We start from the raw sequence: 25,547 nt of genomic DNA on the forward strand, positions 1-25,547 counted from the left end.
ATCCCACTGTCTGAAGGAGTCTTCTACTTGAAGGGTCCACTCCAAGTCTTAATTAAAAACTTCATTGAAGTTCCCCATCAGCAGTAAGAAAGCCCAAAGGTCACCTAGTCATAGTGTTTCTGGAGTGGCTGGGGGAACCCGGCCAGATGGGCGGGGTATAAATAATAAATTATTATTATTATTATTATTATTATTATTATTATTATTATATTGTATTTCTATTTACATCATATGAATTTTTATATAAATTTGCTTACCTATAAACCTATGTGAATTTTGTGCAAATCAGCACTTGCTTTTGCTGTTGGTATGTAAATAGCCATTTTATATGAATGGGTTCAATTCCCAGCACAGTGAACACCAAAGCACAGAATCAGACTTCTAACTAGGGACAATTTTGCAGTCAATTAAAATACTTACCTGTGTGCTTTCTTCCATGCATCTGCAGATGAGACAGTTTGAAATATCGTTTATTGCAGCCAGGGTATTCACACATGAAAGGTCTTTTCTCGTTTGTGTCACCTGCTGATCTAACAATCATAGGAGTTACTCCAGGTACTCGTCTCACATCCTATAATGACATTAAGAATTTGGGTTATTATATGACCAGTTTTCAGAACTGGAAGCAGTGCAAGCAATAACTGCTCCAATTATACTACCTTAAACTCAAAACATATCAATTGTAATTAATATTTATTTGATTTGTTTATTAATCATTTTTCTTCCTGTAAAACAAGCTTTAACATATTACTGCTTAGCAAAAAAATAAAAATTTCAGGCCTTCAGTTAATATATTTAGGAAAGTGCAACGCCACTTTGAAGTTTTCCATTTAGAGGAATATTGTAGCTTGTTCTAATGAAAATGATTTCTGTTGTTCTTTTTATTTAAGTCAGCCAATAGTTTCTCACTGAGTTTATTACTGATGCAGTGGAACAGTGGAGAAAAGATCCTGTAAAGGAGTGTAAAAATAATAATGCATGGCATAGAGAAAGTATATAGAGAAAAGTTTTTCTCCCTCTCAAAGAGCTAGAGCTCATGGTCCTCCAATGAAGCTGAATGTTGGAGAATTCAAGGCAGGCTAAAGAAAGCTCTTCACACAGCACATAGTTAAAAGTATGGAACCCACTCTCACAGGAAGCAGTGGTGGCCACCAACTTAGATGGCTTTAAAAGGGGTTTCGGCAAATTCATGGAGTTAAGTATATCAGTGGCTACTAGCCATGATGGCTGCCTCCATGCAGTAATTATTCTGAATGTCAGTTTCTGGAAACCACAGGAAGGGAGAGGATCCTGTCATGCTCAGGTCCTGCTGGCGAGCTCCCTATGGGCATCTGGGACCACTGGCCTGATCCAGTTAAAAGCAGCAGTTTCCAATGACAGCCTGGAAATCCATTTAGAATTGTACATTTTCTGCAATATACTTACCTGTATTCCTCTAAAGACCCCATGGGTGTGTATTCTATACTGGGCCCCACAGCTGTATAACATAGGGCCTGCATGGTTATCACTTTCATATCCTGTTGCATGGCTGAAAATAAAGAGAGGCCAAAGGTTGGAAATTAACTATACTCTGTTGATGAAGTATTAGAGACATGCCTTCATTCAATTCAATCCAAAAACAACTAAATAGAACAAGGAAACGTAATGCAAACTTAGTGATTCTGTTTCAAACATAGGTTTCAAAGTGAGAACGTAAGATTTGCCTAGTAGAGCTTTAAATTTTGATTACTTAAAAAAATAGTACAGATAGGGGTGGGGGAACACAGAGAAGCAAAAGTTAATGCAGTAGATACGTGCAAGTTATTTATCAGTTAAATGCCAAGTTGGCTATTGCTAATATCTTTGGAATGAGCAAAATGCCTCAGGTTTCACATTAAGTGCAGTGGGTTTTTGTCAGCACCTCATGACTCAGATATAACCAGATAGGACTGAGAAAGTGATGACATTTACAAGAACAGCAGTGGTGCAGCCACAGGATAGGATTACAAATCAGAGTCCTAACTATTTAACCCACATATCAGCTTGGAAGATGTACTGTAGCTTAACCTTTAGTAAAATCAACAAACAAGGAAATCGTTACCTTGTAGAAATCAATGATCCCCCTCTGTGCAACAAGGATGCAACCCAAACATTTCCCTTGAAGTATTTAGGACTTTCAATTTAAGGCTAAAAATAAGTGAACTTCATCCTGCAACATTTAACTTTCTATAAATATAAGCCTGTATTTACCAAACTTCTGATAGCTGAGACACACACTTTTATTCTAAAATGAAACTGGAGAACCATTTCAATCTTACACTTGAAGAGAAAAGATTACCTTTAAGTCATGTAAGAGTTAAGAATTACACAACACCCATCCCTTGACTTGATCAGTCATTGATCTCAGTGTGCTTCCTAACTTGAAATTCAATGGAACTTACTCCCAGGTAACTGTGCAAGACTGCAAATATGCAGGCCAATCCTTTGCATGCTTGTTTAGAAGTACATTTCATTGTGGCTTTCTCCCTAGTAAGTATGTTTTAAGGACTGTAGCTTCAGGTAGTTTGTTCCTTATGGCACAGCACACAGAATGGAAATTACTGGCATAGATGGAGACCTTTTTTTGGGGGGGGGGTAACCATTTTGTGCTCAGAACTCTTCTTTTCCTTGAAGCTAGGTTACTTGCCTATGGGCAAACTTCTGGGGAATGCATGTCAGTTGTGGGAGCGGTCAAAGTGAATGTGGTTAGACACACACACACACACACACACACACACACACACACACACACACACACACACACTATCTATCCTCCATCCAGGCAAGCAAGAAGTATTATCACAGTTCAAGGGGACATTCCAGCCATATGTAGTGGCAGGCGCATACCATGTTGAGGGTCATGCCAGTGGGTGAATGTCCTGTATAGAGTCCTGAGGGCTGAAAGGTCCCATTCATCCCCCAGACCTAAGGTGCTCCGCCCCTGGTATAATCCAAGGAACTCTCTCCAAATATCACATCCTATTATAATGACCCGCACAAACAACATGGAAAAGGAAAGGGGCATGAATTAAAAAAATGGATTCTCTAACCTGCAGAGCAATAAGAAACTGTAGCTTTTATCCTCATCAGTCAGTCTTTTAGAAAAAACGAATATTATAGGATCATAGAATTGTAAAGTTGGAAGGGACCCTGAGGGTCATCTAATGCAACTCCCTGCAATGCAGGAATCCTGCCCACAGCCGTCCCTGGGTGGGCTCAAACCACCAACCTTTTGGTTAACAGCCACATGCACTAAATCATAGCACCACAGGAGGGCCCCAAGATGTACTGTATGTACCTATTCAATAAAATTTCCACTGCTGTTCCTAAATAAAAGAACATCCATGTGTCTTTGTGCATTACGTAAGTATGGGTGGATATATTATTACGGTATTATTATTATTATTATTATTATTTAGTGTTATTTATAAAGTTGCCCTTAAATAAAAAATTCCTGGGTGGCTTACAAGCAAGACATTATTTTAAAAATACTGAATTAATAATTAAAATCAATAAAAGATGAATACTATATTTGCAACAGCACAGCATAAATAGTCTGTAGCCAACTAAGTCCTACTCAAAATTAGTCCCGTTGATACTGATGTAATAAATTTAAGTCCATTGGTTTCAATTGGTCTACTCAGAGTATGTCTTATTTTGATACAACCCACAGCTTGGATTATACTGCAATAGCCCACAATAACCTAGAGCAGTATAAAACACAACTGCCAATTCAAACAGTTTGAACACCTTATTTCAAGTGCTAAAAAAAGATGCATTCACAACCGAGAAACAAAAAATACCCCAAAAATGTTAAGCAAGCATTATATATTTCTCTGCTTAGAAAACCAGGAAATCCTTGATCCTTGGGACAGAAGAAATGTAAAATGATTGAGCATAATAGTAGTATATAGTACGTCCAAGGCTATTTAAATGTATATCTTATATAATAAAATGTGTGATGAAAAACAGAGCCGCTCTGAAGAATCATGACAACTTTGTTTTTAAAAAATCATAAAAAGATATTTGAAAAGTAGGAATCCTTGAATTACTTCCTTCCACAACCTTTATTTTGTTGCACTGGCATTGTTCATAAGATGGATAAACCAGAGCCCCAGGTTAATAAAGATGTACTAAGCTTTTTCTAGAGAACCCAGAGGCAAGTCAGCAAAGATCAGCATAAAATATGAAAACTGAGTGATTCATCACCATCAACCCTGGATGTTTTTTAAACAGTTGGGGAGAAGTGGGGGGAGATTACACAGAACAGATACCACATTAAGCCATAACTTAATAGCAGTTCAAGAAAGAGATCAGGATTTTAGCATGGAGAAGCAGCCAAAAATGTGAGGCACGGGAAATATGCCACTTTCATTTAGGAAAATAATGAAATGATGTTCAATATGACTGATTATTTAAAATAATTGTCATCATAGCACTGAAAAATATACACTGCTGGTTTCTTTGGTAATAATGCAGATGCATTGTGAAGATTATTTACATTTGTTAAAGAAAAAATAAAACTCTGTTGAGGCATTCTCATTGCCCAAACAAGGCCAGTGCCACAGTCTAGAACAGAGTTAGGTTCTCTTAAGCCCATTGCTTTCAGTGAGCTCCGCTAATTGTACCTATTAAATTAGCTTCTCCATTTCCCCCTTTCTGCTTCATCCCCCAACACCCCATCCAATCTTGTTGCAAAACCACCTATGCAACGCCCAAAGAACAGCTCTACTGGGGAGGGGAAGTTGGGAATGGGGTTCTGCTCATGCATATCCTGATCCGCACCTATTGCTTATTGCAGTCTTTGCCTTTTGAGTTCTAATTTGAATTATATTCAGGTTTGGAAACAGCACCAGGCAGCTCCCAGAAAATTTTATGATGGCAGGTACTTGACATTTGCTGGGAGTCAGTGTTCTGGAAATCCTTTTAACATGCTGATCATGTTGGGAAGTCACCAATTTGAAGAAGTAAAGAACCAAAACTTTTATTTTTGCAAGTGGAACCACCATAACCATGGAAAAAAGTAGTAGATGACGGAAATGTAGTTGGGTCATTAGTGTTTAAACTACATTACCATGGGAGAAAGTAATTGTCAAAGATTGGCAGTGTTGTATAGATTTAATACACCTCTTCCTTTTTTGGCTTAGATTGAATAAGATCTTTTTTAAAGACCAGCTTTTTTTCAAAAGCCATGCCAGGCTATGATGGGATAGGAAGGAGGTGAGAAAGCCCTGTTGTGAACAGAGGATACTGCATGCATTCCCATTCCAGTAAAATCAAGATAAAGAAAAGGCGGTATACATCTGTGAACATGTGTTACTTCAGCATGACCTATCTGGAAAGAGCAGGGGTAGGCAAGCTCAGGCCCGTGGGCCAGATGGGGCCCAATCGCCTTCTCAATCCGGCCCGCGGATGGTCTGGGAATCAGCATGTTTTTACATGAGTAGAATGTGTCCTTTTATTTAAAATGCATCTCTGGGTTATTTGTGGGGCCTGCCTGGTGTTTTTACATGAGTAGAATGTGTGCTTTTATTTAAAATGCATCTCCGCGTTATTTGTGGGGCATAGGAATTTGTTCATTTTTTTCCTTCAAAATATAGTCCGGCCCACCACATGGTCTGAGGAATGGTGGACTGGCCCACGGCTGAAAAAGGTTGCTGATCCCTGGGAAAGAGTGTAAAACATTGCTGATAAGCCCTTGTGTGTTCCGCTTTATGATTAATATGTGGCTTTGAACCTCTACAGTTATTTAAATATATATTGTATATTGTTTGGGGGTTGTTGTTTTTTTAAAAAAAGAGAAAATCCATAGCCCCACTTGAAGGCTGGGGAAGGGGTAGGCTGGCACAGGCACCAGCAGAGAGAAGTGGTGCCGGGTGGGGAGGCAGGTTCTGCCACAGTGAAAGGTATGAGCTTCATCCGGGTGGGCAGAATCCAGCAGAAAACTGCCAAACAGGGAATGAGTGGGGTCAGGGACTGAGGGCACCAGAGGTTTGGATCTGCTAGATTCATGTCTCCTTCCGATATGCCATCCTGGAGCTGACACAGCAAAAAAACCCAAAAAACTACTGCTTTCACAACCTTTCTGCCTGGCCAGCAGGAGGCAACTGGAGAGGCAGCAGTAAATTTGCCACTCGACACCTCGCTAGTCCCTTGTTAGAACTGCTCTGCCCACACAGCATTTATAAAAACTAGAAATCTCAGCAGTAGAAATATAATAACTTATTCACAGAGCAGGGAATCCTAGTTTCTACTTGTGTGTGTGTGTGTAGCATAAAAGAGGGTTGCTTAAAGTGGTAGGTTAGCAGATAAATTATGAAAAAGAAGCAGTAGATGAACCTCCTTTACAATAACATATCATTTCCTTCTGTAGCTCTTTGTTATTACTCCCACTGCTGTTCATTGACCGTTTCACCACTGGCAAGGGCTTGGCTTTTGTTTTTAATTGTATCTAGAATATCATGCACTTAATAAATAATAAGTCATCAACATAATTTTAAATGCATTTTTGTCAAACACAAAATGAATGGTTTGGTTTAATTGCAATTTAATTTTAGGGTCATGTGAATTAATTATATTTGGAGTGTATTGTTTTAATAAAAAAAAGAATTTATTACCCACCCTTCACCAGCAGGTCTCAGGGTAGGTTTGGACAATTTAAGAATCAGTATTAAAAACAGTTCAATATAGCTGTGATTCCTGCATTGCAGGGAGTTGGACCGCATGATCCTTTGGGTCCATTATAACTCTGGTTCTATGACATCACAGTCTCAGCAGCAGGGTTAGGGTCCTGAAAAACACATCTCATTTGTGCATGCGTGGTTTTACCAAATGTCATATACATCACTTGATCTGTGTTTAAGGTTTACTCACAACAGAGTACATGAACTTGCTACTATTTCAGTGTCACCGATGCAGTGCCCACAGACACCAGCATGCCTGCTAGTACTTCTTATGGTGAAAGGTCTCAGAATATATATATACAGTGTTTTACCAAATTTATAAACCTCTTCGCAGATTGAGACCATCAAAGCAGTGTGCAACACAATAAAAGTAAGATCAATCCAAATTCTAAAAACAATTTAAACCATTTCTGCAAACTCTATAGATGTACAATTAATTTTTCACAAATGATTGGATCACACCTCAGGGAAATATCTTCCGTAGGTGCAAACACTGAACGCCTATCTCATAATTAATTCGAAAGACCTGGAGCTGCAACACTAAAAGCCCAGTTTCTAAGTGGAACTTCTTCTAGGGCAGGTGATCCTCTCAGCAGTGCTGAATCTGAGGAGCGCAGTTGCCGGACAGGGATATAGCGTTGGGGGTGTGTGTGGCTTCGGTAAGTTGTTTATGGTTCAAAAATACATGATAACATGTTAGCTCTTCCTGCCCAGTTCCAGTTTGCACAGGCTCAGACTCTTCTACATTGAACACACCCCATTAAACATATCCACACTTCACTGGATTCCAGGATTGGACACCCACCTTCCCATTTGTTTTGAACAGAGGAGAGTTGCAAAGAGCTCCTCTCTTTGAGCGAGTGTGGCAGTGGCTGATTTGGGTACCTTTCCCACTAATTAATGAGGTTGCTGACATTGGGTGGGTGATATGCCCACACCATTTTATGTTCCCATCTCCTTTTCTGCTCTTTTTGATGTGGTTGCGCCTCCACAGTATCTACTGTGCGTTGTGCCACACCCATGGAACCATTTTGTGTTGCATCACACCCCAATGGCAGCTGTTTTCTCAGATTTGGAAAGCCTTTTCAATCATTTGTTGCAGCATAGTATGGGAAGGAAATCACATAGGAATCACGTGGGGAAATGACAGCAAGTATATAAAGGCTATAATCTGTGAAGAGATATATAGAAGCCACACATTTCAATGCAAAGAAGGATGCCAATATTCATTAAGTTCTTCAAGAAGGAGGGAAACATCTGAAATACTAAACTCCTGGGAATCCCTTATGAACAGCCCATATATTTTAAAGATGTAAATCTTAGGAAGAGTAGCTTATGTTCATGGCAACTGAAACTGAAGGCGCTGTGTTTTGTAACTCTCTCAGCCAAAGAAGACAGATAACTATTTTGGCTCATATTACCAACGATGAGGCTATGTCTAGCTCTGATTTTCCACAGATTCTACAATCTTGGCCTATACCAAAACATTTAAATTGACTTTACCATAGATCGTTCATCATGATTCCATCTTCTCTTTGCTTTTTTGTCCTAAGCAACCCAGGTCGCATCACTGCTAAAAGTCTGCACTTATGGATGCGTAGAATGCCATTTATTGTCTTCATTCTACTTTCAATATTTCTGTTTAAGCCAGGGGGTTTCCTCCTCCACCACCACTCAGATCCCTAAAGAGTAACCTCTTCCTTGCTTTAATTACTTGGATCTCAGACAAAGTTTATATGCTTCTTCATTTTGCAGGATATTTTCTCTAGAAGAGACAAAACTTCATATCTAAAGAGGAAATTGCAGACAATGAAAGAGAAAAGTCTGAAATGGTCTCCAAAAAAAGAGGCAGACGTGGGTATTGTATTGGGATTTAAAAAAAAAATCAAAACCATGTAATGTGATGGATTGTTGAGAAACTGGTTATTCTTTCTGATTTCTCTCTCCTGTGAGTTACATGCCAGATGTCAAAAGTCATAGCTGCCAAGTTTTCCCTTTTCTCGCGAGGAAGCCTATTCAGCATAATGGAATTTCCCTTTTAAAAAGGGAGAACTTGGCAGCTTTGACTCAAAAGTACCACTGGAAACATTGGCCTCAGTTCATTACCATGATACCATTACATTTTACATTACTATTTAATGTGAATTTTATCCTGCACTTTTTTCTTTTTTCTTTTGCAATGTAACAAGTACCATATCTGAATGGGATACAAGTGTACATTGTTGTTATTGTTGTTGTTATTTATTTCTATCCTGCATTTTTGCCTGACAGGGGCTCATGCAAGTCTGCAAACACATTACATGGGTCATACAATAACATTCACCAAGGAAGTAGCTTAAGAATCCTTAAGAATCAGTTGGAGGTATGTGCTGTTAATATTATTCCCATCTGTGCTCAAACTATCCAGCAGAGATGGGGAAACTGTGGTCTTCCATATGTTGTTGGGCTTCCATCAGCCCCAGCCAACAAGCCAATCAGCCCCAGCATAATCAGGGATTATGGCATTTGTGGTTCAATAACATCTGGAGGGTTGCAGGGTTACCAAGCCCTGCAAGAGCGGATATAACAGTTTGCTACATCCTAGGAGTAGGGCTTATTTGTTTTTATAAGCTTACCAGGATGAATAAGTAGCATCATTAGCTTCCGTTTATTTGCAACGGATTGCAACCATACCACTGAGATAACTACAGGTTTCGATTTTCAGTCATCCTAGCGTGACTTTATATGTAGCAGTTTCCATATAATAAATGACACATTTTCTCAGTGCTGCCATAGCAACATAAACAATGGGCTCCATCATACTGTTCTCACTGTAAATTTGCTTACTGGCCCAATTTTATTTCCTTTTCTTTTTTAAGGGGGGGGACTCCTGGTGTCCAACACACAGAAAATGAGTTGAAATAGAAAAAGTGTTGTTGTTTTTTTAATTGCTAGCATATGCAATGCTAAATCATTTGAAACAAGTAGCACTGAATAAGAGTGTTAGCTAATAATGCTACCTCCCCATAATTAGATAGTATACATTTTGGTTAAGATTTCCAGTGACATGTTAGGATATCTCTTGCACTATAGGTTAATCCATTTCTGTTTAGTGTCATGTCAAACTCACATTACTTACACTCTATCCTTATTTAGTTTTCAGCTCATTCCAGGGCTTCTGTATAATAAGTACATACTATGTCTGCACATGCTGGATTTTTGGGGGGAGACCAGGATGAGCAGCTACTTTTTCTTCATCTTTATGTCTCCCTTCCCACTTTTTTTTTTTTTTTTGAAAGATTCTCTTGACAATAATTGATTACGTGTGGATGGGGAATGCTCAGATCTAATTTTTCATCCTTCTGTTAGGGATTGGTTTCAACAAATACACAAAGCATAGTCAGGAAAAACTTATTCAAAACCTCAAATGAGAGGGAGTGGAAGAATTCCAACAGAGAAATGTGCACTTAACGCACGTTGGTCTCAATGAGACTAAGTGAGCCTAACTCTTCCAGTTGCAGCTAGGCTGTTTGAACTGTGGGGTTTCAGTCCACAAATAAATATTGTTATAAGATAGAATAAGGAAATTTGCTCTTCTTCAAACCAAAATTATTTTCAACATGCTAACACCAGAAGAATCCAGCTATTAGCGATTACAGTGGTACCTTGGGTTATAAACACCTTGGGTTACAAACACTTCGGGTTACAGACTCTGCTAACCTGGAAGTAGAACCTCGGGTTAAGAACTTTACCTCAGCATGAGAACAGAAATCATGTGCCGGCGGCACGGCAGCAGCGGGAGGCCCCATTAGCTAAAGTGGTACTTCAGGTTAAGAACAGTTTCAGGTTAAGAACGGACCTCCGGAACGAATTAAGTTCGTAACCAGAGGTACTACTGATCCATCTTTTAAAAAATAAAATAAAATACTACAGCTTTACTCTCAGAAGATGCAAGTAAACACCTTGCCAGAAAAAAGCAATTGCATATAAATGAAAATAAAGCAATTATAATTATTTAAAATATAGTGAATCTTTTTTTATATATTTGTGAAAATGCATTTTCTTATTTTCTCTCAAATGTTGATTTCAAATCTACACACCACCATAACTCACACAGTCGAAAGGTTCTACTCCACCAAAACATGCTAGCCAACATTAAGTTCTATGAGTTGTCCTCTGATTGCTATACTTATAATGACCTTCATCTCCCCACTCTGTTCCAACTTCAGGAAAGAAAGGAGCGCACTGTCCATAACAGCCCCCATATCCTGCCTGCAGCCTCATCAAATATCTTTAGTAGCATGCGGCTCCTTCAAGAAGGACTTCCTGCTTCCAGGGTAACAGGAAACAATTTCTGGGCAAGCAGTGGCCAGACTGGAGCCCACTCCCTACAGGTGGGAGAGAACAACAGTCTGGTCCATAGGGAGGAAGCTAAGGAAAATGGGAGGGACAGCGGAAAAGCAAAGGCAAAGGATGTAAGATCTATGAGAATTCAAGGTAATAAAAGGACATGAGAGATGGAAAAAGTATAAAGAAATGGAGAGGAAGATTAAAATAAGACATGTGGAAAGGGATGGAGAAAAGGAAAGCGTGGGCTGTGGCATTGTTACTGTCAGGAGCCACTGTGGCTGGATCCGGGAGCCACTGTAGCTTTGACCTGAGCTCTGTTGCTCTTTTTGTGAGCAAGCAAGGCCACAGACCATCTCCAGGCCCACAGTCCTGCCTCAGGCTCCAGAGTGACACAGCCCGTCCAAGCAGACCACTGGTCTCTTCTGACCTAGCAAAGCTGTAAAAGCTTCTAGATCAGGCTTAGGGTTTCCCCTCTTTGGGGCCAGTTGACAGAAAATTAAAGGGCCAAACAAGGTTTTCCCCACCTGTCCACCCTCTGTTCTGTATCATAAGTGAATAAAATCCTGTTGTATTGGACCGTGCCTCCACACCCTTTCCAAACTGATGAACTTTAGCACTTGGGTCCATTCCAAACCCAGAGAACTCAATTCCCCAACCCCAGGCATCACCCAGACCCCAACATCTGGTATCCCTGGTCAGGCTTGGGTTTATACTAGGCAATAGTCAGCCTGGCCTTTTCTATGTGGTTACTATGCCCAAATCTTATTTTTCTGTATGCTGGCCCTCATCCTAGGTACTCTCCATCTCGCCAACTCTCTCCGACACAGCCCTGCAGTTTTGGGAAGGCTGGATGCAGTAGGCACAGGTTTTGACGTTTATTGAGTTATTCCAAAGAGCTGCAAATTTATTCAAGGTGTATGGTTTTGTTAAGAAATGCTGGTGAAAAATAGTGCCGCTGTTCTGAAAATCACCCCAAAAATAAAAAGACTGGTAGGCCAGAACACCATCCACATCGATGAATGAATGCTGTCCAGCCAAGGCATCTATGGGACTATCAGGCTGCAGTCATATATGTTCTTACCTGAGAGTAAGTTCAACTGAACTCAATGGGACTTACTTTTGAGTAGACATAAATAAGATTTCACTGTGCATCAGTGGACACTGGAAATCTACAAGATTACACCAGTGTAAGTGAAAGCATGATTATCAGAAGTGCTTATGACTGCTCCATATTTTTTTCAGTTATAAAATGAATGCAATCCACGTCTATAATGTGTTATATAAAATATTCTAGCTCATAACAAATTAGATTATATTGTTCTCTTGTGCAATTTAACTGCTTAACACGCTCAAGAAAAATTTTTGTTTTATTGAGCATTTCAAAATCTAACACACAAAAACATAAACAGCCAGGATGTCAGTGACAAATATCCACATGCTTAAGAAGTTTAATATTTTGATAAGTTGTTTTATTTTAAAAAATTCATAATTCTGCAATATAAGATTGATTTAGAAACAAAACATAAACATAAACCTTACCCCTTAAGTTGAGATCCCAAGTTCATTTGATTCCATGTCATGCATTCAAGCTGTGAGGTCATTTGGTATAAATTGTCACTGTTATAAAAATATTTAAAGTTAGAACTAAAGTTATGTGATCCAGTTCAAACAATTTGTTTTAACTGAGAAGCAATATTCTTATTTTCTTCTTTTTTTAAAAAAAATTCAAAAATAAAGGTAAACCAGTTTAAAGTAACTTATTGGTTTGCCAACATGGTGCTTATCTGTAAGGCTGAATTAAAAAGAAAGAAAAGAATAATAAAAGAGAAGAATATCAGAGGAGTATATATCATACTACTTTCAGGGTGGCAGTCAACTAAGCTTTATTTAGAATAGACTCACTGAAATTAATGAACAAGTTAAGGTCATTAATTTTAGTGGGTCTACTCAGAGTAACACTTCGTTGAATACTTCCCTTATAGTGTTTTTTAAATGTACATAAAATATGATATAACGAAATTAGTTCTGCAAAGAAGAAAAACATTACATGCAATTAAATTACAGTATTTATAGACCCATAACAGCAATTTATTGCTTTGGGAGAGCTGGGGTGGAATTCAGCATCATGCTCTTTTGATCTGAACCCCCCTCTCCTTCCCCACTGTGATGCATAGCTGCCAAGTTTTCCCTTTTCTCGCGAGGAAGCCTATTCAGCATAAGGGAAAATCCCTTAAAAAAAGGGATAACTTGGCAGCTATGACTGTGATGTTCTAGGGGTTCTCCAGGATCCCTCCTCATCAACTTTTAGGGGTGTGGGGGTATGGAGGAGGAGAGGAAGGAAAGCCCTATAATGGCAAGCAGAAGTCCTTCTGCAGGGCTTCCACTGATGGGGCTTGTTAGCTCAGTTCCACCTATATTTTTTTTACTCTTCAATGAAGACTGCAATAGTTAATTAACTGAAACAGCTATAGGGATAGGTGATTAATATTGCTTCAAAAAGTAACTTGACTCCAAGTAAAAAAAAAAAAACCCATAAGAACCTGAACTTCAAACTGGGCTCCACCATGTGTGGACAAGCTGTGAAGTTTTTGAACACAAATGCTTTTTATTGTTTCAGTTTTATTATTATTAAAACTTTCTTAGACAACATCATCTTAATGTTATTAATATAATATCTGGTGACTATTCTTTGAGCATTGATGTGTGCAAAAGGTGGTATGTAAATGTTTCTATTTTTAAAAAAGAGAACTAAAACACTGTAGCTGCAAGACCAATTACATGGTTGTCATTGGACACTTCCACCTCATAACAGCAGGTTAGTACTGTAGTGATCCAAGCAAATACTGCACATAGGTGCCAACTCCCTGAGGCCCTGGGTGTCCAAGCACCCACAAAATTACTCACGGAGGGGCTGCGCACCTACAAATTTCGGATCTAGGGTCATGCATGCTGCATGGGCACCCACGGCCCCGGGCACCCACAGTCGCAGCTGGTGCTCCTGTTACTGCATAGTTCTTTCAGAGGGCTAATTATTTCATGGAAATGCTCCCATTTCCTTGGAGCTCTTAGGAGAAAAGTACTGATGTACAAACAGCTAAGATCAACTTTCTTACAAGTTGCTAAAGGAACCTTCCTGATGAAGGAAAAGAAGTTCCCTTCAATGATTCTCATTCATACTTCCATCAGGGGTAAGACAACATAAAGCCCCAGGGCCATATCAGGCACCTCAAGACTTTCTTGCAGCCTGCACATAGCCCTGCTCTGCTATCAGGCATCCATTTGCCCGTGTTCTTTGTTATCAGAAAACATTATTCTGGGGAAAGTCTTGCTGTGCTGGCCATTCACTGTGAATTTTGAGATACAGATAGATAGCAGTAGAGATAGATACACACAAACACACACACACACACCCCACTATAAATCACCAAACCTTTCTAAATATAATTAGAACTAATTTCACTCAAATATATATTTTTATATCATTTTCTCTTCAGATTTCACTGGACCACTTTTAATATACACCCTTAGAAGCAAAGAAATAAAGTTAAATGACTTCAGCTGCGAAGTATGCGTAATATCATTTGTCATTACCCCTGAATACTATTATTCATGAGAGTGTCTAAACTGCTATTATGTGACTACAATGTCCTGCATATCAGCTCAGAAATTGTTAAGACTCTCCTGCAGTTTCCCCCATTTGCAACAGCAGCTCGTGCTGGTCTGTGCCACTACATTTTGCAATTCCATGAATTCTTCCTGTAATGCTGATGTAATTAATTCCTCCAGGACCCTGATTTTTATTAGAAGCGCCAGACTTGTGCATTTACAGCAGGAGATTTTCCTTTAACTTTATTTCATTTGACAGTTCATTTATAAGGGCCTCCTCCACAAGATCTCATTTTTTCCTTCATTTGCTTTTTCATCAAGTAATACACTTACTCATCTTGTCACCAGCAGAAAGCCACTCAGGATTCCAGGCCCATGCCCCAGGGCCGGCCCTACGGCCAGGCTGGGTAGCGCAGGGTGCCAGGGTGCCCTCCCGCCGGGGGGGGTGCCATGCAGCTGCGTTGCATGCTGAGGCCGCCCGCCCGACCACCACGCAGCAGTGCCCGGCAGCCATGCTGCGCGCTGAGCCCGCCCGGCAGCCGCGCAGCAGCGGCCCGGCAGCCGCGCTGCGCACTGAGCCCGTCCGCCCGCCACGGTGGGAAATGGGGCGGGGGGGCACCCGCCGCACCACGGCACCACGGCTGCTTAAGATGGCCCTGCCAGGCCCTGAAATGACTTGTATGTATCATATATTTTTATGAGTTACACTGAATGGAGATTTCTGCCAGGTCAGCATTTTCATCTTGCAGTGCTGTAGTGACAGAAGTAGCCAGATCATATGCAGTTTTTGCTTGAATGGAAAACCCATTTTATATATGTAAATACAGGAGAAGGCAATTGTCAAAAGGATTTAGAAATCAGGACAATTTTTGAAGTCAGGCACAGGTTACAGTATCTTAAGAACCTAAGCAGAAGCCTGCTAGATCAAAGCAAGGATCCATTTAGTCCAGCATACGGCTTCCCACTGAGGCTAACCAGATACCACAAATAGGAAACCACAAATAGGTCATGAAGGAAGGCAATACATCTCAGACTGTTGCTTCTGAACAAGCAGGTTCCAGGTAGCCATCATAACTAATAACCATTGATTGACAGACTCATGGAGCAAAATCAGTCTAACTGCCTTTCAAAGCCATCTAACCTAGCAGTGAGTTGTATACATTATTTTTGCTTTTGTGAAGTACCTAGTTTCTCCAGAATCTGCTGCAAAATACTGTAGTTTCATTGAATCACCTCAAATTCTGGTTACAGTAGAGAGAAAACTGCTCCCTATCCACTTTGAGAACACTATTCATGGTTTTCTATCAGGACCTCCCTTGCTCACATTTTTCTAAACTAAAAAACCTAAAATGTTCAAACCTTTCCTCATTTGGAAGCTGCTCCTAACTCCTTGTCATAGTTGCATTCTTTTGCACTTTTCCTACTTCTACAATATTATAGATCCATAGGCTACTATTGACTCTAGCTAAGCGTTCAGTATTCTGTCATTAAAAAACCTGAAAATTCTGTTTGTCATGCAGTCAGGACAACTTGTATATACTTTGTATGGAGAAGCAACCAGTGAGGGGTATAATCTGACCAAATTTTTGTTTGTTTATTACACAAATTCATACGCTGCTTCACAGTTTAAAGCTAGCTACACACTGAACGTGGTAAAAACTGAGCAAAACACAGATATGGATGTTCTAAGAAAAATAAAATCAATTCAATGAACTCTAAAAGAAGAAAACAGTCCACCCAAACTCTAAAAAACAGTGAGAAACAATTGCATCAGATATAAAACTGATCTTCCAAAAATTGCCGAGTTGAAAATCTTGAAAATTCTGGTGAAGAATGGATAAGTTATATATCAGTTTTTGCACTACAGCCTTCACAGTGCAACTATTTTCGTGCCTACCAAAACATCCATTAAATTTACCCTGTTGGCACTTTAGATTGTGTCAAAAATTGAATGATATTGTGCCTTTTGCCAGTTTAGTAAAAATCTGGGGTGTATTGCTTAAGTTTTGAGAATTCAAAGTTTCTATTTTAATCAATCATTTAAGTGAGGCAGAGGTCGCCAACCTTTTTTGGACCCATGAACACATTTGCAAACAAGAGAAACTGTCATGGGCACCACACATTAGCAGAGTGCATTGGCTGCCTATGCAGAATAATGAGACAAATTGGGGTGATTTGAGGGTCCACCCAGCCCCCTCCGGGGTTGAAGCACAATGTCAATAAACCCCACTGGGTAGGATCAGGGCTCCCAAAAGCCTCATGTCACTCTCTGTGTTTTTTTCTATACTTTTCTGAACTCTTAGCTTTATATTTTTCTATATCTCCTTGTTTCTCTAGGTCCGTGTACTTTGCAAGAAGTGAGGCTGTGCAAAATGGTTCCTGCAGAGCATTGAAGAACTCTGGGTTGTTTGTTAAAGCACAGCAGTGGAGGATTAAAAAAAAAAGTTTGAAGCATCATTGACTTTTTATAAATCCTGTGTTGCTCTGCTTTAACACACACATAAAAACAGAGCCTCATGCTTAAGGTCTATTGGAGGCCTGAGGACACAAGCAAGTCCTGGATTTATTTATTTTTAAATGTACAAGGAATAATATAAAATACTTGGCCACCTATTAATTATTTTAAGGTAAAAAAGAGCAAAAAACACACCTTTCTCTGCCTCCGTTGAAAACATGACGTTACTATGAATAGTGGAGTTCTAGATGGCCTAATAAAGATATTGCCCTAATACAGTTTTTATAGAGGAACTCTCCTGACAAAAGCCCCTTGACCAATTTGTCTGAAATTTGGCAGACTTTATTCACCTATAAATTTGTGCCTGTAAATTTCATCCACTTTGGACAAAAGGGGGGAAAGGAAATCACCATTTTAAAACTCCTCATTATGATGAATGAAGACCACAAAGCTTTGTTTGATCTCAAAGCAGAGATCAAAACTTGATAGAGCACAGAGCAGGGGTGCCAACCTAAATAAACTATTGGGGGACCCAGGTAACCCCTGCCCCACATAATTGATCATAAGACGTGGAGCATGCACACCATTTGAATGGCAATTCCACTCAACTGGGGGGGCTGGACCCCTCAAATATTTTATTGGGGGGAGCCAAAGGTACCTTGATCCCTATGAGTTGGCTCCTATGACACAGAGTGAATAAGAAAAGGATCAGCTTTTTTAATGCACAGATACTAGGCCAGTATTGGGTCTTATGCACACACCCCTCAAACAAGCTGTGTAGCAGACTTCTTTCTTTCCATGATGGGAAGGACCCTGTGGACACATGGAATGTCTCTGTGGGTGTATGTTCACCCACTGGTGCCACATTGCTCACCCCTGAACTAAGGACAAGTATTGTGGCACATGACTGCTTAATTGATTGAAGCCTGCCTCCCAGAAGAAGAAAACAGCTGCTGTTGAAGTGAGCAGGCTGTAAAGTGGAAGACAATACACAGGGGTGTAAATGCTGCAATTGTGCAGACTCATTAACATACGTAATATAACCCTAAGACTGCAATTTGAAGAGAAGAGTTGCTGAATGGCTAATGCACAGTAACTGATTGCAACAGAGCACCTGCGGATACATGTATAGAAAAATAACAAATGAGATAGTGTCAATGCAACCTCAGTTCACTTCTGCAGGAGGACCTTTGCCTTAGATACCTCTTCTAACCAGAATGATCAGATTATTCCCCTGACCGTGCAATCAATCTACTTAGAAGTTAGGCTCATTAAATAAATTGGTAATTACTCCCAGGTAATTGTGTACAGGAATGCAGCCCAAATATGCTGTTGCTAGTTTCTGTTTCTACTCCAGTCATTCATGACAATGAACCAGAATAGAAGCCTGGAAGATCCAGTGAATGAGTGAGTGAGGAAATAAAGACTGTTTCTGATTTATGAGGGAGCAGGAAATAATTCCATGAGGCCCTCTATAATGGCTAGAACCTATGTCATATAGGTAACATAGTGTTGTGAGTGGTTGAGGGCTTAGGCTGTATGCCTGTCCCTCTTCTAATTCCTGGATGCAGCTGGAATAGCCAGGCCAGTTTCTTGGTAATGCCTCACCAAGCATGTGGGTAGGCCTCCCCTCCCTCAACTGGCTGGTAGTTAGAAGGACAAAAGCCAGAGTTTTGTGAGAGAGAGCTGGGCTAGAAGCAAGAGGCATGCAGAAGCCTGAGAGGGAGAGACATACTTGATATCTGCTTGAATCCAAGGCTGTGACTATGGGATACACAAGACCTTCTCAGGGCATTAATGCTCTGAGCCCCTCCATTGTAGGCTCAGATTGAATATATGTGTAAATAAACCATATATCATAAAGACACCACAGTCTCCGCTGTCCCTCATTACGAGGAAACTGAACCCTGGGTCTGTGCCTGCAACCCCTGGAATCTTGCACCACTCATAGATTGGGATGGCACACAACAATATTCAAATCTCATTAAAATTGGCTTACATATCAACGTGCAATAGAATACAGGCCCGGCTCTAGGTGTAGTCCCGCTGGTGCGGGGTGCCAGGGCGCCGGGCTGGCAGGGGGGCGCTGCGCGGCAAAGCCGCGTGGAAGCCATGCTGCACGCTGCGAGGGCGGGGGCGCCAGAGCGATCTCAGCGCCAGGGCGCCCGACCTGCTTGAGATGGCCCTGATAGAATACAATGGATCTATTCAAATATCTGCCTAAAATGAGTCTGAAGTACTAGAACTAATTGGAAATAAGTGGATTATTTCAATTATTATGAACTGACTCCTAAGCCACTGCAAAGAAAGTACTACAAAAGTCAGTCTTCCCTTCCAGAGATGTTTTGAAAATGAAGTAGGGGGAGGGGAAGACATTCGTACAACAGGGATTAATGTCAGTTGGAGTGAAATAAAAGGAAGTTAACTTTAAGCAAAAAAGGGGGGACTTAAAAGGAAACCAGTAGTAGATCATATAGAGTTTGTTTTGGCCTGTACTGCTGCCTACGAATTCTTGACCTTGGTGCAAAAAGAGCTATAATCTGCGCTGCAACTCCTCCACTCTTAAAGTCTTTGTAAGTGTGACTCATAGTAAATTTTCAGCATTAAACATGTTTACTACATCAAACTGCATGATACAGAAAAGTTCACAATGTCATTTTAATAGATCCGCAAATGTTGGATATCTAATGCATGTTTGGAGTCAGTGTTTCTTTGCCTTCTGCGCCTGACCATCAAACACCAACACAACGTTCTTGAAAAACAGATATTATGTTGCAACTAGGGTTGCCAAGTCAACAATTAGGAGATTCCTGTCTGTTAAGGGTTATATAGAACGAACTAATATTTTTTTCTCAGATACAGCTTTCCTACTTAACAGTTCAGCTATGACAGGAGAAGCTGGTATTTGGGCAAATTCCCAAATATTTCACTCATGCAGCATAATCCCATGCAAGTTTTTCAGACCCGCTCAGTTCAATTCATAAACTGCATATACACGCAGCCTTTCAAACATATAGGGCTTGTTTTTTTCACAGTGTGCTTTTGTACGTAACGGTTTGCGATTGTACACACCTTCAAACAATAACTTCCTCTAAAGCAGCAGCTACTATCTGTGTTGTCTATGCACACCGGTGGGCATGTTTTTGAACTAGTGCACACTGGTGTTCTCTAGACCCCTCTCCTCAATTAGTATGTCCGCTGAGTTCAGGTACTTTTCGCCCTTTCAAAAGAGAGAGGCTGGAAACTGGTGTGCCGATACACTGGTATTCAGAAGTATACAGAGGTGAGTAAGTCACTGTACTGTTTCCTATTTTACTTATTTCGTTCGTTGACAAATTAAACATGGTGAGGGGGAGTGGCACAGCCCTGCAATGTCAGTAGGTCTACCCCAGTAGGAGGTGACCTGACAAAGCACTCTCTCTGTACACACATCTGGAGCAAGTGCTTGAGAAGTGCATGCTAGGCACAAAGCAGGTTGCAACGGTTTCAGCAAAATGTTCTTTGGATTAGCAAATAGTGCAAGATGGGGATGGCATTGGGATGATGTCATGCATAGGTAAAGGTAAAGGGACCCCTGACCATTAGGTCCAGTCGTGACCGACTCTGGGGTTGCGCGCTCATCTCGCATTATTGGCCGAGGGAGCCGGCGTATACCTTCCAGGTCATGTGGCCAGCATGACAAAGCCGCTTCTGGCAAACCAGAGCAGCACATGGAAACACCGTTTACCTTCCCGCTGTAGCGGTTCCTATTTATCTACCTGCATTTTGACGTGCTTTTGAACTGCTAGGTTGGCAGGAGCTGGGACCAAGCAACGGGAGCTCACCCCGTCACAGGGATTCATGCATACAGCACTCCAAAAAGGTACCGTATATTCCGGCGTATAAGACGACTGGGCATATAAGATGACCCCCAACTTTTCCAATTAAAATATAGAGTTTGGGATATACTCGCTGTATAAGAAATACGACCCAGCGTATAAGACGACCCCCGACTTTTGAGAAGATTTTCCTGCATTAAAAAGTAGTCTTATACGCAGGAATATACAGTACCTGAATCCAGCACTGGCTGCACATTATCACACAGTGTGTACACACACCCATAGATAAAGGAGCTATCGTGGCAACTGCTCTTGCTACAAGGAAGAAACATTTACTAAAACTAAAGGAGGACAGGGGGGGAAAGTCCACCATAATATTTGTACTGTGAAAAGTTGTAGGATTCCAGTAGGAAGCTAAGGACATGCACAGATTGGAAGTGAAGCTTCCTTGAAAAGGGAGGAGTGCAGTTAGCATAAATGCCACGGTGCATCTGCAGCAGCCACAACTCAACACCTTCCAGCAGTTTTATTAAAGTGCTAACCAAGTCAGTAGGTGCTATGGCTTTTTAATAGTTATTGAAAAGTACAAAGGTACTTTCACCCTATGCTTTTAGATACTTTGACGGAACTGTTTTTAGAAATTGTTTCTTTAGCCATGGATGGATCAAGCTGTTAAATGGAGGGATACTGAGAGATACAGATTTGAACAGCTCTGCTCATGTTATAAACTGCAAAATGTATCTGCTTAGTACATAATCTGGTTGCTTTGTCAGAATTATGAGAACATCAGCGTTAAATAATGTTTAGTCCACAGTTGCAAATAAAGTTTTGAAAACACACTGTAAATTATATTTTAAACCTCAAAAACAAAAAAAATGGTGTCAATTGGGGCTCTAAAGACCATATTTTTAAACAGGCCCTTGTCCACAGTACTAGGACTCTATGTTTGCAGATGCAATGCACCAAGCCATGGTATCCCCATTCCCTGCTTCTTAGCAACGTATGCACAGAGCTGTCATGCCCCTTGGTATAGTGGACGAGGAACACAGGGGAGCAAAGCTCTGATACTTCTCTGCATAGAAAGAGCAATGGTGTAATATGCCAGGACTTCATATGCCAGAGTTGTAAGGTTTTTTGGGGGGGGAGGGCAAAATGGAAAGGCTCACCCAGTGACTAGCTCAAGTTCACTCAGTGAGTTTGATGTCTGAATTGAGATGTGAACCTAAGTCTCTCCAGCCCAAATCCAACACGCAAACCAGTACACACAACACATACCCGTTGCCAGATCACTATTCTATGACTGCCATAGATGATCTTAATAAAATGGGTTTTACACTACGTACTGCTGCTCTTTGGTGGAGTGTAGGTGTATCAACAAGCTGCCTGCATTTTTGCATTTTCCTCAGGGAGCGTGGCTGTGGGAACTGTCATGAGAAGCTCCTGCACTTCAAAATGTACTGCTACTTGTTATGCCATGGCCTTCAAAATGGAAATAACGGAAGCATCAGAGTAAGGACATGATGTAAGTGAGTGGAAGCACGCCACTTTCTTGCTTAGGAACCAAATCTTCTGGAGCCTGTTCCGCACTCCTTTGCTATTGGGCATTCTGAAGTGTCTTGGCATCAAGGGGTTTTCCATAGGAGGGTGGTTCTGTCCAAAGAGGGCTCCTGTGCAGCTCAGAAGGCTTACTACCCAGTTTGATCAACATGACTACTATCTCTCAAATAATGAAAGTTATCTTATTGAAATTCTAGCTGTTATTAAGTCAACAGGATGAAGTATTTTTTTTTGATAAACAAGTTACTGTGGTCACTGACAGGAATTGTGCTCAATGAGTGAATGTCTTGCCAGCCAGTCATTAAATATTATTAACTGTGCTTCCAAAGATAGTATCCTTGAGGAATGTAGTCATTTCAGTTTCTCAGAGTTTGCTCCTCAGTTTTCATACTGAGTATCTTCATATCTCCACAGTGAGAAAGCAAAACTAAACAAATTCTCAAATAAATGAAGAAGCAGGTTAAGGTGGCAGAGGCATTTTGATAACATGCATATAGTATTTGGTTTGAAATAGTAAGTCCTATTGAAGTGGTTCCTATGGAGCAACATCCTGACTTGTAGTACGGGGGGGGGCTGTAAGCAAGGGGAGAGAGGTATGGGCCCCTCAACCAATCAAACCGGAAGGTCAGCTTACGAGAAAAGTAGTTTGCAGAAGGCTAATGCCACTGCGAGGCGTTTGGAGTCAGCAAATCATTGTTCTGCAAGAAACACTTGGGCAACCTAAAGCAGAAAACCGCGCGGACTATGTGCGAGGCGAAACGGGTGAGAGATGCATTACTTGGGCAGAAAAGAGCTACCCTTAATCCGACAATAATAAATGGGACATAGAATCTAGGCAGCCTATTAGAGCCGAAGTCTTGGCTACACAATGCATCTCTTTCCGCTTCGTTTGCTGCCGCATTGCTTCTGGCACCGACTGCTGAGCGACAAACAGAGCCTAGAGGATACTTTGTTCGGTTCCGCTAACTGCTGACACCCCAGCCCTGCTCCACACTCGGATCTCACTCATTAAGCTTAATGAAGCAAGCGCAGCGCTCGGCTCCGGAACTCCTGCAGAGCAACACCTCCGAAGGAGGAGAGGCGCTCAGGTCCGCGCGCCCCGCCCCGCCCCACCTTGGCCCTCCTTACAGGACCCTTGTGGGGTTTCGTGGGGCGGAGACCTTTGATCTGCCCTAATCTGAAATAATGTAAGGGGCACAGAAGTCCCCGCAGCCCTGATTTACTGGAACCGTGTTCAGGAGGTTACCCAGCGCAGGCAGACTTGGGAGCAGGCGCCTTTAGAAACGGTGGAACTGACTACTGTACTAAACAAGCCCAGCAAAGAAAGAAATTACGGTGTACCACAGAGGTGCGCACTGCGCAGAGACGAGATTTGCTCCCCACGGTTATTCCTGTGCAACATCTCTCTCTCTCTCTCTCTCTCTCTCTCTCTCTCTCTCTCTCTCTCTCTCTCTCTCTCTCTCTCTCTCTCTCTCTCTCTCTCTCCCTCCCTCCCTCCCTCCCTCCCTCCCTCCCTCCCTCCCTCCCTCCCTCCGATCCATGCACACACACACCCCTTTTCCCCGCGTCTCCTCCTTCAAAGACTTTAAGTCAGGCTCACTAGCAAAGGGCCTTTTAGAACTGAGCGGCACAATATCAATCAGTAGAGTTAGAACAAAAGCCCGTATCTCTCTCCTTTGCAGGCGTACATTGTTTTTGCGCGCGCACGTTTCTTAGCAGCTCCCTAGACATGGGACTGGTTCCAAGTTCACCAAAAGTTGAAGTATAGGTGGGAGAGAGCGGAGAGGAGGGTTTTGTTCGGGCTCCTAAACAAGCTCAAAACAAACTTGAAACGTGCTTCCCTCTTCTCCCCTCAGCCCCGGGGCCGGGCCCGCTCCACCATAGCTTCAAAGCAAAGGGCAACAGCTACCGGTTCCAAGGCAAAGGGTAGCAGATGAAGGTTGTTTTGATTTTTAAACGCCTGCTGGACGGGCCACCACAAAGCTGAGCCCGGATAGAATGGAAAGGGACGGTTTTGTTTAAAATCAACACAGTGTGGATGGCCTTGAACAAGTCACATTTTCAACCTCGGTTCCCCCATCGGCAGCGAAAAGAGAGGGGAAGGAAAAAGCTTATTAACGACCAACATCTCCTGTACTGGTGTTATTTCAGTTACTGCATCCCGCATACGACTTTGAAAAAATGAGAATATTATTTTGCTGTGAAACCCCGCAGTTTGATCTTTTTTCTCACAGTTGGTATCCATCTCTGGTAAGAGGCCGTTTGCGCTGATTAAACTTTACATCCCCAGAATTCCGGGATGCTGTCTATCTCAGGGACGCCTTGACATTTTGAAGTAGCTCCTATTTGGTCCTGCCATTCTGAGGTGGTGGAAAGGAACACACCCGGATAACTCCCTTCCTCCTTTCTGTCAGAGAGATGGACTTTTGCCACAGACCAGAATGGAGAAAAATTAAGGAGCGCATCCTTTCCTTTGGCTTACTAATTAACAAATGAAGAGCTCCTTAATTTTCCATATCACTGACAGACCAGGCACCCAGCACATTTAAACTGAGTAATACTTCTGTCTCCCGCCAGATTGGTCCCATTAACTTCAGTGGACCCTAAACTGAACTTGCTTCCAAGGTCCTAGTAAACTGGACTGTGAGAAAAGGATTGAGTTCCTCTCTAGATCTGAATGCAGCTTTATCAGAGGACAAGACACAAGGCCTTGGATGAAACACAGAATAAACCCAGTTGTTCCAGGCTTAGCACCAAATACAAGTAATTAATGCTCTATAATCTATACACCCATTTTGTGTCAAAAACCATTTTTTTAACTGAAGAGGTTGGCTGGTTAATTGGGACATGAAAGCTTGGGCTACCATACATTTGTTCATCTTTAAAGTGCAACAAGACTCTTTTTTCTTTTCTTTTTTTTTGCCTTTGCTGCATTGTATTATCAAGACTACTCCACTTTAAATGATAGCCACTGTTAACAAATATGGGCCTAGAGCCACAAAATCCTTTCAATGAGAATTGAATGGGCTCCTTGGAAGGAAAGGTGGGATAGAAATCTACTGATTAAATTTTTAAAAAATT

General features: G+C 41.3%; 1 protein-coding gene across 3 annotated transcripts in view; it reads right to left on the reverse strand.

Annotated features, from left to right (window-relative positions):
* The window catches only part of WT1 (WT1 transcription factor), a 52,428-nt gene that overhangs the window by 14,396 nt on the left and 12,485 nt on the right, over window positions 1–25,547 (reverse strand). For 2 of the 3 annotated variants that reach the window (XM_035121989.2, XM_035122069.2), the window contains exons 4-6: window positions 12,570–12,647; window positions 1,426–1,528; window positions 421–571 (exon numbers count right to left, since the gene is read on the reverse strand). In XM_035121989.2, the coding sequence (XP_034977880.2) occupies window positions 421–571; window positions 1,426–1,528; window positions 12,570–12,647 (332 nt within the window). The remainder of the gene's footprint in view (window positions 1–420; window positions 572–1,425; window positions 1,529–12,569; window positions 12,648–25,547) is intronic. The other variant, XM_035122153.2, reaches the window with a different exon arrangement.

This window comes from Zootoca vivipara, chromosome 1, assembly GCF_963506605.1.
Source record: "Zootoca vivipara chromosome 1, rZooViv1.1, whole genome shotgun sequence".
NCBI classification, from domain to species: Eukaryota; Metazoa; Chordata; class Lepidosauria; order Squamata; family Lacertidae; genus Zootoca; species Zootoca vivipara.